General features: G+C 40.3%; 1 protein-coding gene across 3 annotated transcripts in view; it reads right to left on the bottom strand.

The window, feature by feature from the left end:
- Positions 1-2377: 2377 nt before the first annotated feature.
- Positions 2378-24443, bottom strand: part of EEFSEC (eukaryotic elongation factor, selenocysteine-tRNA specific) — a 124489-nt gene continuing 102423 nt past the window's right edge. For 2 of the 3 annotated variants that reach the window (XM_042017085.1, XM_042017095.1), the window contains exon 7: positions 2378-5889. In XM_042017085.1, the coding sequence (XP_041873019.1) occupies positions 5705-5889 (185 nt within the window). In that variant the 3' untranslated portion in view covers positions 2378-5704. The remainder of the gene's footprint in view (positions 5890-24443) is intronic. The other variant, XR_006014201.1, reaches the window with a different exon arrangement.

Raw genomic sequence — 24443 nt, 5'->3', positions numbered from 1 at the left:
ATATTTCAGTAACTTGACAGTGTCTGGAAGAGCTTCTGAAAGACCTTGATCTTTCCAGGTAACAAAACTGTGTTCTCAGAGAGTGCAGAGTTCAAGTCAGCTTTGGTTGAAGTGAGGCTTAAGAAAGAAAACTAGACGATGGATCGCTTACTTTAGCAAAAACTAAGAAATTTAGGCAAAACCTCTGTGTGGGGTCTAAGTTTCAGCTTGTCCTTATGGAATGCTGTTTTGGGAATGAATTCACCATGAGGGCATCGATCACTCCTAACTGTCAGACTGAAGTTATAGGCACTAAAATATCAGTTTTCACAGAAAACAGTATAAAAGGACTGGTTCCTACACGTCTGAATGGGGGCCACATACAGCCTAATAAAAGCAATTTTGTGGTCCAAAAAGGATGGAGTCTCCCTGATTGACATGAATGAGGCCCTTGAGAAATCTCAGAATGATCAACCAAAACACAAGAAGACTGCACGACTTCCACTCAAAGGAGAAGAAATTGATCTAAACAGAACATGCTAGAGCAAATGAACAGCCTAGCTTTCTTAAAGGATCAAAAGTAATCAGATCAGTTTAGCCAAAATGCCAGTACAAGGGTGTTAGCAGGCACCTCATTCACTACTGGGGTTGTCAGTTTAGCAGCACTTGATCCAGACCTCAAATTACCTTTTGGTTAAGAAATATGAACTAGAACAGGCAGGACTGGCAAGGACTCAATAGGCAAAAAGACAGTCACGTTTTTAAGACTGCGCCTTGTAAAGCAGTGCAGGGCTGAGATTTACCAAAGATCTTGCAGTATTTTCTGATTCTGTTCCATGAGTTCCTTTCACAGCTGACTGCAAAATACAGAAAGAGAAGAATTTGACAGAATCTCTCTCCTGTCCTTTACAAGGAAAAGCATACAAAATACAAAAAGCTTAGATGCCCCTTCGAGGACTCACCTTTGACAAACAAGAGTCACCTTGAAGAGGAAGTGGAAGTCTTACAGACTGATTATACCATCTTGGAAAAGCACTTGTATCAGACACACAAATGAAAATAAAGAACTGTAACACTCATTGAGGAATGCAAACCCAACAACTGGAACTTCAACTAGCACAGCATGCACAGCAGGAGATCAGAGAGAGACTCCATAATCTGGCACTAACAATGGGAAATAAGCAGATCCACTGTACTCCTTTTCCTCATATATTGTCTACAGTGGAGCTACAACTGTGTAAAATGATGGCTTTAACCTATTTTTGTACAGAACAGCAGGAAAATTTGTGGGGAATTCCAGAAGACTATCAGTATTTTGCTTAAACACAACCTCCCCAAGCCCCTGGATTCCTTCTGGATGCCCATCATCTACCAAAACTGGCCTTACCACAGATTGCAGTCATACAGTATTTCCCCTTCTCCCAGGTTTGGCAGGTTAGCTCCCAGTGCTAGGCTCTATCTTAAAATTATTCTATTTATATCCTCAGTAAGTTTGTTTAAAACTCATGTGCTTGTAAATGAAGAGCTTTCCAGCTCACTGTGGATATTAAACTAAAAGGGAAACATGAAGGCTTTTTGAAACTGCTAATAAGGTAGCATTCCTCTGCTGCCTTTCATGCTTCATTTCACAAGATCCCAGAGCACTCTGCAGATGTAAACACAGAGCTGCTCTCCCAGCAGTGAGAGGCAAACAGTGCCGGGGTGGACCGTGGCTGCACCACTGCAACTCCCCATGAGCTCTGCTGGGCTCTCATTTTGCTCTGCCACCCCGTGGCTGTTCAACTGCAGAGTCCAACGGGCAAGGAAAATGCTATTTCCCAGAAGGAGATGCCTTGTACACATCAAGAACTCCCCTGGTGCAGATGGCTCACTTTTCCATAGTCAGATACTTGCAACCAACTAACACAGGATTTAAGAGACAGAGCTGTTTCCAGCTGAGCCAGAAACACACAGAGAAAGGACATCAGTGCCTCAGGGTTTGGTCAACGGATTGGAGTTGATGGCTCTGTCCCAGGCATTAAATGCATTGTAGTTTTTAACAGAAGCTGTTCTTTAAGAGCTGGGTTGCAAGCCTGATGCAAACCCTTCAGTCTCAGTTCCAGTGAAAACCCCCTTTTTAGGTGGGGAGACTCAGCTTTGATTCCAAGCAAAGGATGCCACCTACTGAATCCTTGCTACCACGAGCGCAGCTTTGACCCTCCTGGCTCCAGACCTCTGGCATGATCACAAGCCAGACTGCAGTCCCAAAATAAATTCCAAGGAAAAGTAGAGAACAGGCTTGTAAAAACAAAGCTTTTCTCCCTGCTACTCTCCCCACAACCCGAAGATGTATTACTCACCGAACATCTGCACAGCCATAATAATTTCTAGTTTTGCAACACTGACAACCTTAGCAGTATTAAAAAAACTCCTTACATCTTTATTCCATTTTGGATTCATTATAATACAGTCTGACAATATATGCTAGCACAGTACATTCTGCAACATTTAACCCGTGTTCCCAGTTGCCGTTCTTAACTTCACAGCTTAATGACACAGAGCCAGTAGATCACAATATGACCCTGTTAATATTTTTTTAATGCCATTTTTACAAATTACAGCATAATGCACTGATTATGAGGATGAAAGGAAAGTCTCTATGTCTGTCTGGAAACCAAATAAAAAAATGTTTGAACATCTGTTCATCCTACAAATGTCTTTAAAAGCTTTGATTTTCCCATAATCATTTTGTTCCACCATTTCACCCTTTTTCGAATATGTATCCAACAGCCTCAGGACAGCAGCCAGAGATCTGCAGTAATAGCACATTATAATCAAAGTTCTTAGGCACACTTAGGTTCTCCTTTTGGAATTCTACATCGGGAGAAACACAAAACCAAGCCCAAGATCCCTTCCCAGCTGTGTGTCCTACACAAACCTCTGCAACAGGAGCAAAATGAGAGATGGGGCTTTGTGACAGGGGCTGTCCACAGAGGATTGCAAGGCACAAGGACAGGGTAGGGTGGCAGGTGAAGGCAAAGCCTGCTCCTGTGGGTCCATCAGAGCTGCCCAGGGTCACAGCCTGAACAGAGGCAGCATACAGGAGCTGGTGTGAGCTGCAGGCCAAGAGCCTTTCCCACCTCACTGGGCTCCCAGCAACCATCGTGGGAGCCCTGCCATGGATCTCCAGGGCAAGAGCAGAGCCAGAGCAAGGAGAAGCAATGAGCAAAGAAGGAAATGGGAGCGCTGAGAAGGAGGTTAGGTCTTGGACTGAGAAAAATGCAAAGTTAGCATGCTAGTCTGGAAATGAAATGGAAGATAGGGGGAAGATTTAAAAATATATTTACAAGAGACTGGATGAGAAAGGGATGTAGGTACAGCTCTGGAAGTACTGCTGCTCACTCCCTTGGAGCACCCCAAGCAAATAAACCAGGGGACTCCCTGCACTAGGAGTCCTTTCAGCCAAGCAGAGGGCTGCAAATCTAAGTGTTCAGGGTTAATGGGTTTTCAAAGGGATCAAGTTCCATAACAACAGACTTGCTGATCCTGTTAAGGGCACTCCACCAGGGTGGGGGGGGGAAACACTCATCAGATAGGCCTTTGTAAAAATACATATCCCCATTTACACGGACAACCTCCTCTCCAGAACTTCTCAAAAGTGGCTTAGAAATGAGAAAGACAAACCCCTGTAAGTGCAAGGATGACAACTCTGGAAGCACGTCTCCTGATCACTCCCTTTTTCTTTCCAATACTCCAAATCAGCAACCCATTTAAAATTTGGCAAGGACACTAGAACTATGCAGATACAAGTATAAGTTCCTTAATAATTAGGGTATTTTTAATTAGGGTTTTTTTAATACCAATAATTCTTAGACTAACCTGGAATGATAGTAACATTGTTCCTTCAATGTCATCTGTTTCTCTATGTTCCATCACTGCAGTATCTTAGGCAGGGGTAACAGTGCAGAGTACAAAACAGGATTTGATAAAGGCTTAAAAGAAAGATAACATTATAAATATTCTTTCCAAAGACTGCCTTTGGGGGTGTTTGGGAAGAAGAGAGAAATGGGGAAGGAGAGGTGACAGGGGTGTGAAATGCATTTTTTCCATTACAGAAGGATACATTTTCCAGCAAGGCTGGCAGCACAAGTCACGTTAAGCCAATAGCTGAAGTTGCCTGCCTAATTCCTCTGGGATCACACTGAAAGCATACCCCATAATCTTAAGGGATGTGCTAAAGCTTTGCTGGGACTCACTCAGCAGAAACTGTTTGGGATTATTACACAAAGCACTAATTCTGTTCTGATTTAAAGGGACACCATTAGCCTAGTTTAGACACCAGGCTTGCCCTGTCTCACAGCTGTCCAGCTGTAAATATCCCCTCAATAGCTGATAGCTTTGCTATTTGTAGACACTTTGGCTACCTGGAAATTAAAAGGAAAAGACTGGAAAAAAATCAGGATCATTTTAACCTGATGGACTCATGACCATCAAGGGATATAATAATATGATTAATAAGAATTAATGTAGCAATTATTTACCTCCATGTGCAACTAATGCACTTACATTATACATGTGGTCACCATCTCTAGCTGACTTCAGCAAATGGGTCACAGGCTGCTATTCAGCATCAACAAGCAGGTACTCTTTTTGTTCAAAAGGCAGGAATTAACATTGTCCATACTGCTGAGGCCAAGTCCAATTTCTGTTCCAGACTGCAACTTTCGTACCTGTGCAATTGCTGTTAGTTTTAATGTAAGGTGCCCTATACTTTGTATGCAAGAAGGGATATTACCAGTGCTCTCCTTTTTATGAGCCTAGGACATGAAATTGAGAGAAAGAGCTAAAGCAGCCATGAAATCCCTATTAAACAACTAATGGTTTCTAAAGCATCTTGGAGATACTCATTTTACAAGGCTTATGCAGCAATCTTCTATCATTATTTTAATGAAATAAAGGCCTTGACTATTTCCAGAGGCAACTTTTTCTCTCACACACAAAAGGCATTTTGGTTACAAAAAAAAAAAAAAGGAAAAAGAAAGAAAACAGCTCTGCAATAGAATTCATTGCAGAACAGGCAGGAAAATCAGAAACATTACATAAAATGTCATTGAAGGTAAGTTCTGAACCTTTGGAACAGCAAACAGAACAATTAAGACTCTCAGCTACACAGAACATTATGTTTAATATGAAAACCACTTCTAGATATAAATCATTTATAAAAAACATCCATACCATCTCTCAGATAGCATCTTACATAGTTGCAACTGAAGGTATGTGAAACACCCATTTTAGGTTTCATCTATTAAATTGTGCGCTGTCTCCCACTTTGCTCAAGGAAGTAAGCCTAGAATAATCAGCTTCACTTTGTGGGTCACATGAAATTCACATCTTGACTTGATTTAGATTAATATTGGTGGCAAACTTCTAAATCAAAAGAAACTTCAACACAATTCTCCAGAAAAACAGTGCAATTAGAATGTACACCCAAATGTGCTCATCTGGCAGGTGAGATTCTCTGAGATGTCATAAACATTCACATCACAAGAGATGACAAAATAAGAAAATTCAAACAGAACAATATGAGATTGCAGAGATTTTGGAAGGGGGCACAGTCAGCAGAAGCTTCCAGGCTCTGTTTGTGAGGAAGGAACAGGTCTAATGTGTTTGGACAAGAAACATGTTCCACCTCAATGCATTTCAGGGTCTGGACTTCCAGGTATAATCAGGGGCTTCTCTTGCTTCCTCAGGATTGAATCATTTTCTTCTGTGTGTCAAAAATATATCTTTTAAAGATAAGAGAGATAGTAACAGGTTGGGCTGAATCGTTCTTGCTGCTTTCATCCTCTTTGGTCATATCCCCCTTTCCCCCCTTAGATTTCTTCTTGGAGGCAGCAGTTAGCAGCATCTTGGTATCTGGCTTCAGCCCATCTGTAAAAGAACAAGAACACACACGACTTACGCACTCAACATCACATTTCATAGAACTAGAAAAAATGAGCAGGCAAGTTTACATTTGAAATCAACCAAAGAAAAGAAGAAAGTAAATGAAATGCATTAGGGAAGTCACATATCTGTGTAAGACTCCTGGAATACAGTAATTTACATAGAAAATAAGAGAAGTCATAACAAAGTTCACAACAGCGATACCACAAATCCAGTGCAGTATCCTGAATCTTTCTGTGTCCATCTACAGCTTTTAAAGTATTAAACACAGGCAAGAATTTAAACAAGCCAGACCAGCTTGCCTGGTCTAAGTCTTTTACTTGGCAGGCCTTTCCTATTATTTAGACACATACCCAAAGTTTCTTGTCATCACTAAGAATATTTATAAAAATATAAGTCATGAAAAAAACCCAACTGGTAAAATACTAAAATTATAGAGAGTCATAAGACTCAGAAGATTCTTGAATTTTTTAAAGTCTATTTTCCAGATCTACCAGGAGCACACTGCCTTGTTTATAACTTGCACATTGTAAATTATACAGGTTTTGTGTTTTTGTTTGTTGGGATTTTGTTTTTATTTTGTTAAGACAAAGTATTTGTTAGGGGTTCCAACTTGCATTGCTTAAGGGCACTAGAATTAAGCTGTGTAGTATTTCAGGGTTGTTTCTCCAGACATTTGTGCCAAACAAAACTATTTGTCCTTTTCTTCCTAAACGGCCAGGGTTTATTACACCTTTATTTTTTCTTATAACTCAACACACTGGTAACAATTTAGGTAAGAAATGCAGGAAAGCAAAGTCCAAAGAAAAGCTGTAAAACAAGAGAGATGCAGCTCCTAAAAGACCACTCCTGAAGAAGTGCTTGCGTAAAGCAGAAGACAACAAACTCCTCGGAAGCTTTTTCAGGGCTACCTGAATACGCTGCAATGTGGTTCTCAGGCATTGGGCCAAAATCAGTTCAGGTATTTTTAACCTGTGGTGTCACATAACCTTATCTCAAACACTTAATCAGCCTCTCTCCCCTCATATTGAAATTCAGCTGCGGATTCTCATATCACGGCCTGACAAAAAGATTGAGATGCTTATGATTTACTGGAGACAGGAGGTCTACGGGCACAGGTGATTTGCTCCAGCTCAGACACATCCAGAGGCACTCCCAGCTGATGGCAGGGGGACACAGCCCCAGAGCCCACCTTCTCATCTTGCTGTGTCAGGGAGCAAATTGTTCCAGCAGCATTCCCACCGCATGGCCAAAGGAAGAGAAGAAACAAGGAAGTGTTGAAGCAAAACCAGGAAACTGCCTGTTTGCTATTTCACAACCAGAGGCTGTAAACCATCCCTAAGGCCCCGCAGTGGGGAGACTTTTGGAGAGAGAGGGGTCTTTTTTTGGGGGGGGAGGGAAAACAAAAGGGGAAAAAGGCACAAGGGTCCAAAAGAGGAGAAAAGCAACAAGATTAGTATATAACTAAAGAAATTACAGCCCACACTAAGGTTGCAGGAGTCTAGCATTAAGCAGAATCAACTTTCTATAGTTCTGCAAGATCAGGCATTTCACAGTCATGGCAGCTGCTGGTTTCTCTTTCCAGATGGCAGGACACAAAAAAAGCAATGATTATTTCATTGTGAAAATAATTGAGACTGTTCTTCCTTGATGGCTGAGAAGTCTGATAATGACTATCTTTGCACATGTAAGGTTCAATTAATCAAACTAGGTAATATGGTGTGGCGGGACCACATATTTATTATATGATTTTATTACATTGTAGAGTCATGTTTGATGCAGCTGTTTCGATTTTTTAATTGGATGCTTTCATATAAATCCCATTAATATCATTACCCTTACAATCACTCCATCTTCACTACAAAAAATAATTTATCACTACATGAAAAGCAACTTATTTCCTATTTGGAAAGCTCTGAGAGTATCTTGGGTGCTGCTAGAAAAAAAAATAGCAACAGTCAAAAAATGGGAAAACAAAACAAAAACAGCAGAAAGACTGACCTCACGCAGCCCCACTCGCTACCTTTGAAGAATTTATTTAATACTTTATGTTTTCTACTGTTTTGATAAACCTAATTGTAACTGTCCCTGCACAGGGTTTCCTCCGCTTTCCTGAGATGACCATTTATTTTTTGGACAAAGAAACATTTCATTTTGCTTTCTAGTTGGTTTCCCTTTCTGGGTCTTATCACTATTACTAATGTTGCTGTTACTGGCACAGCACTGTTTAAGAAAGATGTTTAACTAAATCCTTTCAGAAAGACACATTTTAATTAAAGCAAACAAATCCTAAAACACTTTTATTTATGTTAGCAGGCTTTGTGAGACTCTAATTTCCAAAAAATGCTAATTGGCGGAAAGGAGAGAGGAAGGGAGGAGATGTGGCATTAAAATTGTAGCCAAAACTTTCCCTTATTGGTATCTGAAGTACCCAGGCTGCCTCTGCAAGCCCTTACAGGGACACGGTGGGGGGGTTGGCCTCTCACCCCACAGAGACCCTCGGGTGCAGCAGCAAGCCAGGGAAGTCTCAGCCATGAGGGTGAAATAACCACCTTGGTTAAACTGAGCTTCAAAACCTTCCAGTGACATCAGCTTGGATGGCCCAACGCAACTGAAACCCGGCACAGCATCTGCAGTATTCAAACAAAGCATCTCATGCTCGAAAAGCTTCATTTTCAAGAAAAAAACATGTTCTGCATGTGAAACCCTGCTGGGGAAAATGCATTTAAAATGGAGCCATCTCACCTCCTCCACCCTATCACTAACTTCCACATAGAAGTAGTAAAGGTATACCTCACCTGCACCACTTAACACCTATTTGGACTAAATAAGGTATTCCAGGTAAGAAGTTTACAGAAGAAATGGCAGAACGTGGTAGTTCCTACCAGTGAAGTGACGGGCTGACAGCCAAAGGCAGCTCAGGTATTATTAAACTCACACGGTATCTAAATTACCTAATCAGATCCCATGGTCCTCATTCTCCAAACAGATTAGGTGGCTGGCATCATACCCTGACAAATGGCATTTTCTGTTTTTCTGCTCTGGTGCCAGGAGGTCTCAGGGCTGAGGAGGCTCTGAGACGGGGAGCAGCACAAAGGAGCAGGCAGGGAGAGACAGGCACAATCGGGGTTTCATCTACCTCCGTGGATTTCTCGCATTACACACAATGCATACTTTACATTTTACAAAACCAAGGAAATGAAGGGAAATATATCTGTCACCGAAGAAGACATCAGACCTTTAATAGCTGAAATGATGGGTATTTTTAGATGGAGGTCTAGTTTAACTTACTTACATTAAGGGTCTAATCTCTCCTGAACAATAGCTATGTTAACTTGAACACATAGTGAGAAATCTGTTCCATTAATTAAGTGCTGCCTGTACTACTCGGATTTGTAGCAAATGTTAATAGATTTTTTTTTTTCTTCCTCTGTTGGACAATTACTTTATTTTGCCAAGTTGCTAATAGATTAAATTGAAAAGGTCCGTGTGTTAAAAAAAAGACTTTAGCTTCAAAGTTCTAAGAAATGCCTTGCATACAACAATGGAAAATACCTATGTATTAATATTATTAATGGGCCATCCTCAAAGGCACATAAGATATGTGAAAGCTTAGCAAATTCATTCGCACCCATCAAAACCATGTCTGTAAGAAGCGCGCAGACAAGGTCTTATGCAAAATGTACTTTTAGCATCCACTAACTCAGGTTAGATATGAAAATCTAGTTGTAAAACAGTGTAATCTACTTCACTATTTTAATTTCAACTACTGTTAATAATTAACAAATAAAAATACAGACTCTTTAAAATCCTTTGTCTCAGAATGGCCTGAAGGATTTAGTCCAAACTGACCCATTTAGAAATAATATCAATTAAAAAAATGCATTTTCAAATTCAAATGAAAAGCAATACCACATCAGGAAAAATATTTTCCAAGTCTAAAAACAATTTCATGTGCACAAAATAAAGAATAAGCACAATATTTTATACAATTTTCAAAAACAAAAAGCTAGCAGCTTAGTGATTTGCAGTATCTGACACGGTGAACTGCAGCCTCGAGTTTTACAATTACACAAGAAATTAGCGTAGAAACACGCAGATCTTTACTACTTCACATGGATATTCCATATTGTAGAACTCTGGACGCCTTCTTGTGTATAGATAAAATCCAATTTTATCTAGACACAACCCAGTTAGCTCCACTCCCTCCCTCTCTCCAATGAAGTTACTCCTAAGGATACAAGTTTTGCCCTCCGGTTTAGCAGAGCCGGGCGGTGATCCCGCGGTGGGCCTGGGACAGGCTCCGCGACCAGCCAGCAGGGAATGCCAGCCCTGACACAAATCACAACACCCACACACAGCACCATAACCAGGTTTACTTTTGCTTCAGCTGGAAGGAGGATGAAAGCTGACATTGTATCCACTCCTCTAATTCCTTTGGCTCACCCAGCAGCAGGGTAAAGAAGCACTTCTATGCTTTTGCCCCATATACATATTTATTTCATCTATTACCTGTAAACTTGGATTCTACTTTGCCTTCTACACTTTTAGCTTCTCCACTAGACATCCTCCTTCACTTAATACTGTCATTCTTTATCAACATCCCTTGCCAGATTTGTTGATTTTTTTTTCTTATTAGCCTTCTGCTCCCCTGCTCCTTCAAAAGGTTGCCAAGGGTGGTCTCTGTTCTTTCTTTCTAAAGTCCAGCTCCTCCTTCCTTGACTCCCAATTGCACTTGCTACTCAGCCCTTCAGGAGTTTTATCTCTCTCTCCCCCTTTTCCAACTTAGTATTTCAGATTTCCCATCTCTGTATTTCCATTTCCTATTTTCACAGTTCTCTTCAATATTTAGGAATAGTCCTGTCTCCTTCAAAGCTAACGAAACATTGTGTTTGAATGCAAGATTTTAAAGACTGAATGCCAGACACCCTTCAGATGAGAAGCAAGATAATACAGTATCTCCTTGTAGCCCAGCCAGAGACAGGAGTAATTTTTAAGCAACTGATAAACCCATCATTGAAAACAGGTGTAATAATATAAGTGCAGGACATGCTCTCCAGCAGAGCCAGGGAGAATAATTTATTTTGCTGAACTTCAACAACTCCCTTCTCATGTGCACACTCATAAAAAAAAAAGGCCTATTTCTAACTATGCTGGTGAACATGAAAGTATTTGCAGGGATGATTACACAGTTTTCTTACAGCATCAAGAATTGTAATGGGGAAAAAAAAATAATGTTAAAAGATTTCAATGCTCCCAATTAATGAGAACTTTACTTTCAGGCCAAAATTAAAAGTTCATCCTACCCTGCACTGGTACTTGCCATGGTCTGCTGGAAAAGCACTGGCTCAGGATCCTCACCATGCTGTCAGGAAAAAGCACATTGAGGCCACACCAGCAGCTACTCTGGGAATAGAAAATATTCCTTTCTGCATTACATATTAAGAAATTGCTAGGCTATTCTTGACTAGCCAATGCTACTGCCAAACCTCCCATTCCATTCAGGAATTTGTCAGCAGAGTTTCAGTGGGAAACTGAACTTGCTTTTCCCTTCTGTTAACAAAATATCCTATTCACTTCCTTCAAACACTGCAGGTAGAAGACTCAGCTTCTTGTTTCCTGTCAACATTCAAATGTTAAAAATTGACTGAACACCAGAGAACAAGTTAACCTAGCACATTTGATGTTTGAAATAATTTTTATCCGAGGCACACGTAACCTTTTAATACGACAGGCAGACATTTTTCTTTCCTCCTGAGGGAAGGAAAAAAAGGGCAAAACTTGAAAGAGGCAAAGTGTTGGGGATAATCCTCACTCACAATGGATTATTCAGAACAGCTGGTTTGCACAATTTCGGGATTTCCTTAAATTGAACTCTCAGAACCTGAACCCAAATCACACAGTTAGAGAGTGTGCGCCTGCATCAACTCTCCTGCTAAGAGAGAGTACAAAAGCTGGTCGACCTGAAAATCAGAAATAATTAGAGGCCCAAATGGAGACATTCATGCCACAGGCTGATGCAGAAGGGCTGCACTGGAGAGTGTACAAAGACCAGCCTCTCCCTCAGCTTACTGCAATGACGGACCACTGAAAGAAAACAGAAACTTTTTGCCAGTACTGCAGGACTCTAGAATCCTGTACTTCAGCACAATACAATTAAAAATTAATTCATTTTTCTTTTCTTGCAACAGCTATATACATTCATTCATCCTTAAAAAGCATTCATACTTAAAAAACAGAGCTACCTATGTCCAAAGAAGGGTACAAGGTTCAAATAGAGCAGCACTCCCATTTTTTTTCACATTCTGATCAACTTTAAAATAAGAATAATAAATTCATCATTATATTCCAGCAAAATTAATAGAAATACCAACGTTGTAAGAACTGATTCTCAGAGTCCCACAATACTCCAGAAAGCACACATTTGTTTTCCAACTAGTCCCCAAACATGTCAGCAGTTCTACAAAACTGTTTCTATGCACCCTAAAAACTTGAAAAGCTCATGGAATATCCCTAAAGTAACACTCCGGAGTTTTGATTCAAACACAAGGCAGAAGCACCCCAAAATGAGAGGATCAGTTTGCCCAGCCTCTCCTGTTACAGTTATCTCTGCCATCAGGCAGAAAGGACAAGAACAACAAAATATAACATCCTGCTGCCTCAACTCTTTACATTAAGCCATCAGTTAGCAACTCTGCTTCTCTTCTCCTCTGCTAAAGATACCCCAAATCCTACTGTTTGTCTTTATTCAAGTAATTTCTCACCTTCAATATTCCAGAAAGAAACAAAACAAAAAAAAAGAAGAAAAACAAAAAACCCCCAACGCAAAACACCAACAAAACAAAAACTCAAACCAAAACCCCCCCTAACTGATCAGGAGAAACAAGATCTTTGTGAGCCTTCCAAGGACAAAAGTACTGTGTGACTGTACCCATTAACACTGTAATAGGGAGCTCAGATGCACCACGCCACATCTAGTGGACTGGATGATGGATGGGTCATCTAGAGACTGCTGGTCCTATCTAGCTCAGCATCCCATCTGCCTGTCATGAATATACTGTGCTTTAGAAAGAACAGGGGTGAAACTGGGTCCTGAGCTAACTGGAGCCCAGGATCAGGCAGGAATTCTCTACCTGACATCAGGGTCTACACCTACAAACCTTTTCTAGGCAAAAGATTTAAGTACAGTCCTCTTACAGGAGCCAATCTACTCTGTTCCTAGGCGTTCATCACCATGATAACAAGTATAATATGATTACCAAGACAATTTCAATGTAATAGTTGACCAGAGATTCACTCAAGAAACAAGGGATACTCCTTTCCTTGCTACTCTCAAGACCTCAGGATTTGAGCTTCAATTACTTTCACAGATCAGGCAACAAATTTTACTTATGTAAATCCCTCCACAATTCTCCAGTAATTCTATTTTGAATTCACACCACCTCTCCCACATCTCTTGTCAGCTCTCTCAAATATTCTGCTAGAGTTTCAAACTCCAGAGAAGAGTCATTTTTCTTTTCTGGCCAGTACAAGATCAGTTATATCACCTTGCCTGGCTTGTGAATATTAATAGGGCTACAGCAAGAAGTTGGCCAGGGAGCAACCAGCCTCCAAGGAGACAAGAAAGGAGACTCCTTCCTTCCAAATGTGCTAAATCCTCAGTGTGATGTTTGGGATCTACGCAAAACATTCATAATTCATTGTTTGATGACAGACAAGAGAAAAAAAATCTTACAGCCACTTTAAGCAGACGTAGACTGCTCCATGTCCCAACCAAACACTGTTGTGACAGCCAGCCTGCATCAGCAGAGCTATTCCTGCAGTCTCAGCATAGCAGACTGCTTGGAAATCCTTAACAAATAAAACATCTTCCCATAAATTGGGGAACAGCTGCCCTGTACCACATCAGAGAAGTCTGCAGCTCAGTGGTGAGCAGGATTGAGTCTTGTGTATCAATTTAAGTTTATACAGGCTTTTGGACTGAAAGACATCATTACAAGAAGTGGTACTACTGGAAGTAACATGGATTTCATTACGGGCTCCTACTTCACAGGGAAAGAGCTGATCTTCCTTGATGAGGAAGACAGAAGCTGTTTTAATTTAAGAGGCTGACCTGGGTGAAGTTCAGGCCAAAGACGTATTTGGAAAACTCTCCCATCAAACCGGACACAACCCTTCAAGCTCAGTGCCAATTCCACACAATGGCCTGAACCGTGCTCTCCGGCAGTCCTTAAAGGCACATTTTGTATCTTGGCTTTTGCTGCAAGCAATCAAGAAAGAATGCACGAAAACAAAACTGTTTCCCAAGCACTGTTTGCTGGTGCCATAATTAATATAATCAAACAATTCCACAAATTGCTTCCAATTGCTGGCGTCACTTTCATGTGCAGAGCCAGACTTTCAAAGAAGGGCCCTTCTTGTCCTACATCCTTACACTGGTAACCCTCGCTTCACACAATAGTAAACAAGACCTCACTAAATAGTAGAGGGTAATTTGCACTGTAATAGGTCCCCAAGGCACCATGGACACAATTTGAAATGCCATCTAATTTTTCTTTTTAATTAAAAAAGCAGTTACTATATTTAAACAACAACACAAAAAAGTTCAGAGGGGACAGATTGGAGTTTCCCACAGCTCCCTGGGAGTTTTCTCAAGGTCAGGAAGAGTTTTATAGGCTCAATTGGTACACATTTTTTTCTTTAATTAGTCTGCCATACCCTCTACATGAAGTCAGCGTCTTGATTTTCAGTCTGATATTTTTCATATTGCTAAATGGAGCACAGATTCCAGCACCACACCATAGCTGCTGAGTGGGGTATCAGTGGTGCACTTCCCTGTGCCTGCCTTGCCTTCCCCTTCTCTCTCCTCTCTTCATCCTAAACCTGTCAACCACACCAAGGAGACCCAGCATAACACAGTGTATTGAGTATGCCATTCATTCAGCTTTATACATCTCAATTTCCAGCAAGATGACCAGCCTATATTATCTGATTTCCCAAATTTACAAAATACAACCACGTTTTTAACCTTGTTTTTCAAAAATAAAATGTAACTATTAAACACCAGGTATAAATGGACCACTGTCATCTGAAGCCACGTAGCAGGACAGATTTCTGAACTTGACAAATCCCCATCTTGTATCAAACCACTGGTCTGCACCCATGTCATTATTTAAGTCTACACAAGACCACACACACTTCAGAAAGATATTTGCAGTTCCCACAGTGGGTTTTCCAAAACACACCCTAATCCAACATACCCTTCAGCCCTAAATGACAGCATGGAGATGAAGTGAAATACTTAAGGTCTTCATTTCTTGGCCAGTTGGCCATCCTTCAGCACAAATCAGTTGAAAGTACCAAACCTGACCCCATTTTATAGGCCAACACAGCTGCCATTGCACAGCACACCACAACCATCTGTTGGCCAAGCCGTCCTGGAGAAACTCCCCTAAAGAGCAGAGGACTTTCTACCCTGCACTCCTGGAACACAACTATGAATTGTATGCTCTACAAAACCTTGTGTTTCTGTGCAGCAGGGACTAACCTTAATACAGGTTACAAGGAGACTCCAGTCCACCACGGACTAGGTCTAGGCTACACAAATTAAGTGTACATACAATACAATGGATCAACTGTCTGAGCTACAAGACAACCACTATGATCATATTTCTGGCCTCAAATCTAACACTGTTCTACTAGCCTAGAGGAAATTTTCAAATTAATTTCTTCATGGGCTTTCAGTACAGTAACAAGGTTGCAATTATGCCAGCTGATGTATCATACCAGCAATTATTCAAACTCTATTTTCACTTGATGGCCACTCAAGGTCCACAGAGCCACTGAGATCATGCCTAAGTGCTGTACTTGCTCTCCCAGCATACTTGCAGGGAGAGGCACCACTCACACTGGTGCTGTGATTGCAGTCCACACATTCTTCAAGCTCCCTGAAACAAAAACTGAATGCGTGGAAAATGCCCAGTGCACAACAGGAACAACTACGAAAAAATAATGGAACTAATAAGAAATCAAATTATTAATACATATAAATGTAATGTTGGAAGCTTGGTATTACAGGCAATTCAACAGTAGAAAAATTACAGGCAGGTCAACGTGAAATACCCAAGACCATTCAAAACACTCAAAGTCAGAACAGTGTCTTGAAATCACAATTACTGTCACTGGATCTCCTAAGTTCTCTCCCCCTCTCTCCTGGGAGAGCACTAAGAAACATGCAGATATAAACACAATGAGTAGAATTTGGAAGAGTCTATGACAACTGTTGTACAGGACAGATTTTCACTACCTTGTTGAAGTAGTTCTTTCTGATTAAATTCTGAGATCAAGAGGAACAATATCACAAACATGTCCCTAGAGAGTACAGTTAGTTATGTAAAAACAGATCTAGGACCCACTAAGCACAGGAGCTTTCCTAATTTTAAAAACCATAGAACATCCCTTTGGCACTAAATTTCTATCCAGTGAGCTAGTTTCTCAGCCCAGAGCCACACAGCAGTGGGCCAGAAGACAATTTTGATTGTTTTTGTCAGAACTCCAATACCTATTAAACAGTAAATAAAACCAACAATGCTCAAACCAAGGTGAGCAGAAACAACTAAAAACAGGTTTTGCATTAACACAAGGGACTAAAACTTCATCAGCCCAGTGAAAAGGGAACAACAACAAAACCAGCAGCAGCGCCCAATCTCTCCTACAGCAGCCTCTCAGAAACATATACAATGTGGAAAAAGTTCAGGTTAGCAGATCTGACACAGAATCAAAGGCAATTCATTACAAAGCAGCTCCAAATCAAAGTGCTCCATCCGCAGGCCTGTCTGTAATCCTCCCATCTCGCCTGCGACTCTTGATGTGGAGGAGGCACCGCAGCAGCCAGTTAAGCTGGACCAACTCTGCTGACATATCCCAGGCATCTGCTGCTCAGCACTGGTCCAGAGTTTAAGTTTGGTGATATTCATCTTCCCCTGGGCTGCCTTTTTAAAGCAATCCCGAACAATGGGACTTCAGAATAAAGAATAAAACATTTAAACATTTTTTTTTTTAAACTTCTAGGCAAGGGCCTTTAATGCGATTAGAAGGGGAGGGGGATTGGATAGCAGCTTTTGCTTTTTCATGTTATGTATATTGTGTGTAAACAAATATGCAATTTGCTTTAAAAAGATAAGGTGATTAAATTTTTATCGGGCTTGTACTCTGTTGTCACCACAACAAAGAGAATTAGGAGGAGGAAAGAAAGGCCTTTTTATTTGAATTATGCTCTTACCAGAGGTTCTCTACAGCACAGCTGTAAAGCCACTCAATGTTCTCCAAACAGGCCCTTTGATTGCATTTTATTCAACTTGTTTGCATTTGGAGCAATCGAAAGGAAAAGAACGCTCCACATTTTGATGTCTTAATGTTCCTTAATACCTTCTTTAATTTATATTAAGCTTCTTAACTAGGGTGATGAATTCTTCAAAAACAATAAAGACCTAGTGCAGAAATCTTTCACACACCATGAAAATTGAAATTATAATGTATTCATGGCTCTTTTTTTTGTTATAAAAAACATTATTTAGAATAAAGATTTAAAGCATATGAAAAAAAATCCCAAAGTTGTATGAAAATTACTTGATCCAGAGAAATAGAGGAAAGTTCAAACTAATTATTACAAGGGAAATAAAATGTTGTGGGAGGTAGAGGAGAATAAACAGCATAAGAATTTTGGGTTAGTATGAAACTTTCAGTCTTTTTAATAAACTATAAATTTCTCCACTATGACTTTCTACCAAAAAAAACCAAAAAACCCACTAAAAATTTGTATAATTTTGTTTTACCAAATTCAAATGTTTGCCAGTTCTTTCTCCTTTATTATTCATATACTTCTTCCCTAAAATGACTCTTCACAATTCCACAGTGTGTTCCCCTCCCAGTGTCTTTCACAATCTGCCAAGACCAACAGCCAACACTGAAACTGGTGAAGATCATGAAGGGCTAACTCAAACACCCTCAGATGCAGCAGCTCTGTGGGGCACACACGTGTTCCTGGGTGAAGTTCCCAGAGTCAAACCCCACCCACAGGTGGACCTCAGCCACACAGGAGGGAAGGCTGCATGAGAAAAGCAAGGCTCACTGAATAAGTAGAGGCCACTTGAGGGACAAGACTGGACAGGGTTGCTCTCACAGGCACTGTGTCTTCCAGCAATAGTGGACGCTCAAACACCAATTACCTGGCTCATGTAACAAAACTCACTCTCAGCAATTCAATATTCTTTAAAAACTCCCTTCTGCAGAAATGAACACAGCTTTCAGTGAAAGTCCATTATGGACTTCTATGTACAAATTATGGACATTACATACAAAGCAGCCTTAGCAAGGAATATCCAAATGGGTGTATTCTGACTTTGCTTCCTAATTTGTCTACTATTTTACCTTTCTTTTTACTCAGAAATTGTACATTCTACTAAAACTACTTTAAAGTTTCCAGCAGTACATATGCATGCATATGTATAGCCACAAGCCCCTCACTTTGTTCCCCCTTATCCTCTGCAAAAGAAATCCAGAGGAAAAAAAACAAGCTGTGGCTGGTACTTCTCTGAACACCAACACAGTGCCCAGAGCTGTGCTACAGTGACTGGCTGCCTGGGTACTACAGCAGCAGAGAAAAGAGCTTCTTAAATGAACACTGAACTACATAAAATCCTCAAAATATTCTTGAAATAATAGATTTGAAAGAGAACAGACATTTTGACCTGGAACAATTGTCATATTCCATTGACATCCACTGACTGCTCACCTATGTTCCTAGAGTCATGTTTTTAAGCAAACTCCAGGAAAGCACAGTTTAAAACCTCACAATAAAGCCTGCCACGTTTACAGAATATTTGTGGAAAAGCTCACTTAGCTGTACCAGCAATCAAGTGGCCACGATAATTAAAACAATTAAAAAATTCACATGCTGCATTTACCATAGAGTAAAACAATGCAGATCCTAATCTAACACCGATGTACCCTGGTTGAAACGACACCTTCCCCTCCTGAACAAGTCACACCATACCAGCACTGAGAAGCAAAACCAGAGCTCAAGAGCCAATATGGATCAACACAGCAAAACTGAAAAACCTCTTAAAGTACCAGGAAATTGCAGACTGCGACTAAGGCAGCACAAAACAGCTTTACAAATCCCGTTGTTGCCTTCTGCTACGGTGGGATGTTTTCTTCACAGCTGTCCTGCAAAGTAGTCGCTGCTTTTGCAGGAAACAAGAGAGAAAGAGACTACAACGATAGAACGCTAAAATAAACAGTTATTCAAGCACAGTAATTATTGTGTAAGAGGTAATCACAGCTGCATCCCAACTATTCAAACCCTCATCTACATTTTTTAAGGGAGCAAGTACAAAATTTACATATCCAAAACAGTATTTATGTATGTAACCAGTTAAGTCTCAACTGTTGTATCTATAAAAGCTTGTGCCTTTAAGCAGAAATGATTCATGAATTTTAATTTGTTTTAAATGTTGAAAAATTCCATCCAAGCAAATTGAGTCAACAAGCCAAACGATGAAGACATGTATCTGGCTTTTATTTAAAAAATAAAAAACTCAAGTCTATAAATTTCTTAGTCATCCACAAATCCTCTAGCAGTGAAAAATACTTTCCAGTAACTAAGTTTCCTGCATTTCTTTTAATTAAGACACTATGCTTTTCACATGCTGTTGAACACTACTGAGCCTTAACTGATTCTTTGTGTATTATTTAACTACAATATTCTACAATGTTTTTATAGAAATAAATTAACCAATGATTATCAGAAGAGGGGGGAAGATTTGCAGAATGGGACTCTCTGTAAGCTGCTTCAATATTGTTAATTTCAAAAATGCAAAGTCATCAGTCCACTCTCCAAATAAAAATGCTTAAAATTTATATAAGCATTATTCTAGAAGTAATAAATTATTTATATTTCCCTTCTAAATATCAAAACCTAGTTCCATCTTTTCGTGCTTTTTCTCAGTAAATACAAAGACCAGAAACAAAACTTTGAATATAAAAGTTAATGTTTTCTAATAATTACTTTATAGTACTCAGGCTTCAAATAAACAGCAATGCCAACAAAGTTGAACATAAGCAGTGATATGTTTATAAAGGGACAGGCACAGCAAGTGAGACTTTAAATGAGATAGTACAAGCTACAGAGATAAAGTGACACAGACCTAGCACATATTAATAACTTAATACCTCTATCCATGCCACAGCAATACTTCCATTTTTCTAGGCAAGCACCCAAGGGCTCGGTTTCCTTCCTCATTACACTCTTCCTGGGGCACAAACTGTTCCAAAACCCAGTCAAGTAAAATATCAGAAAACAGGTACAGCCTCTGTCCAAGCCCAGGGAAGCAGATCACGTTTAGGCTGAAGGAGATTAGCTTTCCTGAACCATCACCCCAAAAGACTCTCTTCATCTTTCTGAGATTTCCAGGTGCTGATCACACTGTTTAGAAATGAGATGTAGGCAATTCACAGGGCTCTGATGCATAAATTATTAACAAGAGTCCTGATGAAGGTGGCTGGCTGGAACAGAACAAATTACAGCAACCTAATATACACAATTCCCACTACCAATGCAAAGCTGTTTGAGTGTCTGGATCCAAATTCAGCTGTGAAAGGGAAAAGGTTCACAACTGGTATTGCAGGGTACAACAGCCAACCCAGCTCCATGGAGCGAGGACCTTGATTGAAAAGCCACTGCACATTTCCAACACACCAACTCACTCTGACTTGCACTGCGAAAAAATCCAACCCCCATAAATAAATACGGTGTTTCTAGGGAGTGCAGTAAAAGGCAGCATTGAAGGAGAGGAAAATTAAATTACAGAAGATGTAATATGACCAGCCAAAACACACAAACAAGTTAAGACTAAATTAGCCCCATTACCAAAACCACAAAGGCAGCATCTTGTGTGATGACTATTGATTTCATTAAGTTTAGGTTCTAATACAGTCCATTTCAGGAGCAGGGGCTGTCAGATCTCAAGATTTATTTTTCTTGACAAATAATTGTCAAACATTTGCCATGCATTAACATATCAATGTTTATGATATCCTAAATTACTCAAAGACAACACAGGATTTAGCCTATCAATATAAATAACTTGTAGACTGACCCAATGAAACCATGGAATATCTTTTGCCTACTGACTTTACCTAGAATACTGGATTTTTGAAAGGGGGCAATAGAAGAAAAATTCACACTCAAATTACATTTTCTCTGGTAGCCCCGCTACATCTTCCTCGTAGCTCCCATTATGTCGCTGCTCCAGTCAACTCTGCACTTCACAGCATTGGAAAAGTCATCCAATAAAAGGAAACCCTGTCCCTTCCAATACCCATCTGTGTTCTCTATTCAGAGCCCTGATGTCTCCAGTTATTGCTCAGGGCAGAGCTGATCAACTGCAGGTTCTATGACGGCAACCAAGAAGCCATTTACAATTCAACAGCTGTTACTGATTTTGCAGCAGAATCATGGCAAATCTGCGGTTCAAACCCTCCCTCCTTATGAGGAGGGGGAAACCAACAAGAACAAGCAAAAAAAAAAAAAACAAGAAAAGGGAAGGAGTGCAGAAGTGTCATGGATAAAGGCCTGTCCGATCACAGCTTTGTCTGTGTAAAGCTTGGAACATAGAGACTATTACACTGCCTTAAGCCAAGCCCAAGGTCCTATCTTATCCAGGTTCCTTCCTTACAGGCAGGCAGCAGAGGGGAAAGTCTGCAACACACCACAATATCGAGCCTTATTCTCCTTCTAAAGCTTTCCATGCCCTGCAGACTGAGGCACAGTGCAGGGCTACCTGAGGCACTGCACAAGGGAAGATCTAGCCAGGAATCAGGTCTCCATGCAGGTTAATGTGCCAGCACACGCACCAGCTCCCAGTTTCATTAGGCTACTGCAGCTTTCAGAGATCAAAATGGAAGCATCAGCATTCCCTCATCCTGCATCTAGATGATGAAGGAATTCATAAAAGTGTTCATAACAGTTTGTGTTTTACATGCAGTTCATCAAGGCTATGGATCGACAGGAAGTTTATGTTAATAATTATGCTGCTAAAATTCAAGCTCTAGTAAAAACTCCAAGGAGAAAGAAAAATCCAAGTGTGTGCAAAACCTACCAGATGCACTCCCTTCCAAATAGGCTTAAACAGTAGATTTTCCTAAGGACAGCTATCATTGGAAGAAAAATGGGATACTGTGAGGAAGAGAGGAGCCTCTCTCTTCGGAAGGTAACCAGGTACTTTGCCCAAGAGACAAGGCAGGTGGTTAGAGTGAGGCAGCCTCTTCAACTCCCTCTCTCTCGAACAAAATCAGCCTCCATGTCTTGAATGCCCCTATTTTAGTCAACCCATGTGGTACCCAAGGCTGCTCAGGGTGCAAGAGAAATTATCAGTCTGCAGACAGAAATGAACCGTATTATTTCCTGTACTGGGCAAAAATGAGCTCACCAAGGTCATTTTAGCAGAAGTCAAAAGAACCATAAAACAATTATTTTTAGCATTTTGTTTCATGTCTACATACATCAGCTTTGACCTAGCAACTTTTTAATAAAAAACGCAGCAGAAATAAAATAAGCATTCCAGGTAAGACCTGCTAAACTTGCAATTCCAAAGTATACTTCTAATGAACTTCATCAGAACAAAAAAAAATTCTTAATGTTAGAAGAGCCTCTCAGTCAGCAGTCCTGACTTCCAATGAAGGGTAGTTTGTGCTCTGCAATCTAAAATTATAATGGACAGGCCACTCTATTCCCAGCTTTTATTCAGTCCTATTTTACTACTTCAAATATATACTACCTTAATTTGTATACTCTTTAACAGTAGTTAATCTTCAATTAAAATACCTAGAGCAGAAACTAAGATAACTGGTTTAAAAGGTAAAAGCTTATTGACAAAAATGTATTCTTCATATTGCCTTTTTTTTTAATTCTGCATATTAAAAATGTCATTTTTATGACTTGGAAAAAATCTTCAGGAATAATGAAGGCTAACAAAAGACTGAAGAGCAGTAATTTAAAAAGCTCCATATGTAGCATCCTGATTACTGTATCAGTCCCATTTCCATAACGAAGGGAGAAGTCACCAAACTGCTGTCTGTCCTTTCTGGTGACAAGGAAAGGGCAAAGAGGACGGCATGTTTCCAAGGCATCATGCTTCAGGCTCTAAGGGAAGAACAAGAAGCCTCCTGCAGTACAAGATGTGGGTGTCAGTGTCCGGCACTTTTCTGGAATACGGTAACCCCAGCTTTGGTGGTCCCTGCACATGTACTTAATTTGGAAGCAGCTGGGTTCAAAAGTTTATCCTCCCTTTTTGACCTGCAAAGGTTTAGTGTGTGGGCGTGCACGAGTGTGTACATCATACCACACAAGCTGAAGATGTGCAGCCATAATATACACGGTGTGTGAACATTTATATGTCCAGGTTTGCACAGAGAACATGCTGCATCTTCCTAAATACCAAAACAGCATCCAGTATACACTGCAGTGATGTGCACTGGATGCAGCATTCAGCCATCCCCAACCAAACATGGCCAGTCTGCAGTTCAAAAAGCTCCTGGACTTTTTTACGCATAATTTCAAAAGGACAAACTACTGAAAAAAATTTAATTGCAATACTACCTACTTAGATAAATTGACTGAACATACTCCAGAGAAAGTACACTGACCAGTTCTGCAAGCCTGACTAGATTTACACACTACCATGCCCACCACAGGTACACCCAAGTAATGGATTCAACAGACCAGGAGTTTTCTTCATATTTACAGTGCTTTCCATCACAGACCCTGCAGGATAAAAGTGTAAGTGAAGCCAGGGGTTAAGTAAGACAGGCAGGAAGACTAGAAAGCGTGAGGAGGCTGGGGATCACTGAGCACAGTAAGTTTATGAGTAACAGTGACAAAAGTAGAGTCACAGACTGGTGGAATATTCACAACTTGGAAGAATGAATGTATTCTCCAGCCAACATCTGAATATTTTCTTGAATTGCTCTAAAGCACTCCACAGTTGCAGACAGAAATCTCTGATCTTGGCACAAAGGATATATTTTTCAACCATTTGTCATTTTACAGCTCAGACACAGAAGCGAGTCAGTGCCTATCAGCTGAGCTTCAGTAACTGTGCATATGCTCCTCAGCACATCGTATTCACAACAGAACATCTTCACTGGGATTTAAAGAGAGATCTGAGCTTATGAATTTATAGCACATTTGTGATGGGGTTTGAGCACTCAGTCACTATCACTGAGATAACAAACAGTAACTCATTAATCCATGGAAATGTGACAGTATAGTTGAGTGCAGCAGTTTTCTCAGCACTTGTGTTATTTTGAAATCTTGAATCAATTGTTTACAGAAGCTCTTCACTTGTGTTCACAGCATTAAGTGCTCTACATACCAGTGACTCTTTAATACTTCCTAAGTTGCAGCATGTATGAAATAGTGGTTTCTTTTATTTAAACGATAAAAACCAGCACATAATGGATAAATAGTTCATGATGAG

The sequence above is a fragment of the Corvus kubaryi genome, unplaced genomic scaffold (assembly GCF_017639235.1).
Source record: "Corvus kubaryi isolate FWS band 111438036 unplaced genomic scaffold, C.kubaryi_AGA036_p1.0 136, whole genome shotgun sequence".
NCBI classification, from domain to species: Eukaryota; Metazoa; Chordata; class Aves; order Passeriformes; family Corvidae; genus Corvus; species Corvus kubaryi.
This window is presented reverse-complemented; position numbering and strand designations above follow the sequence as displayed.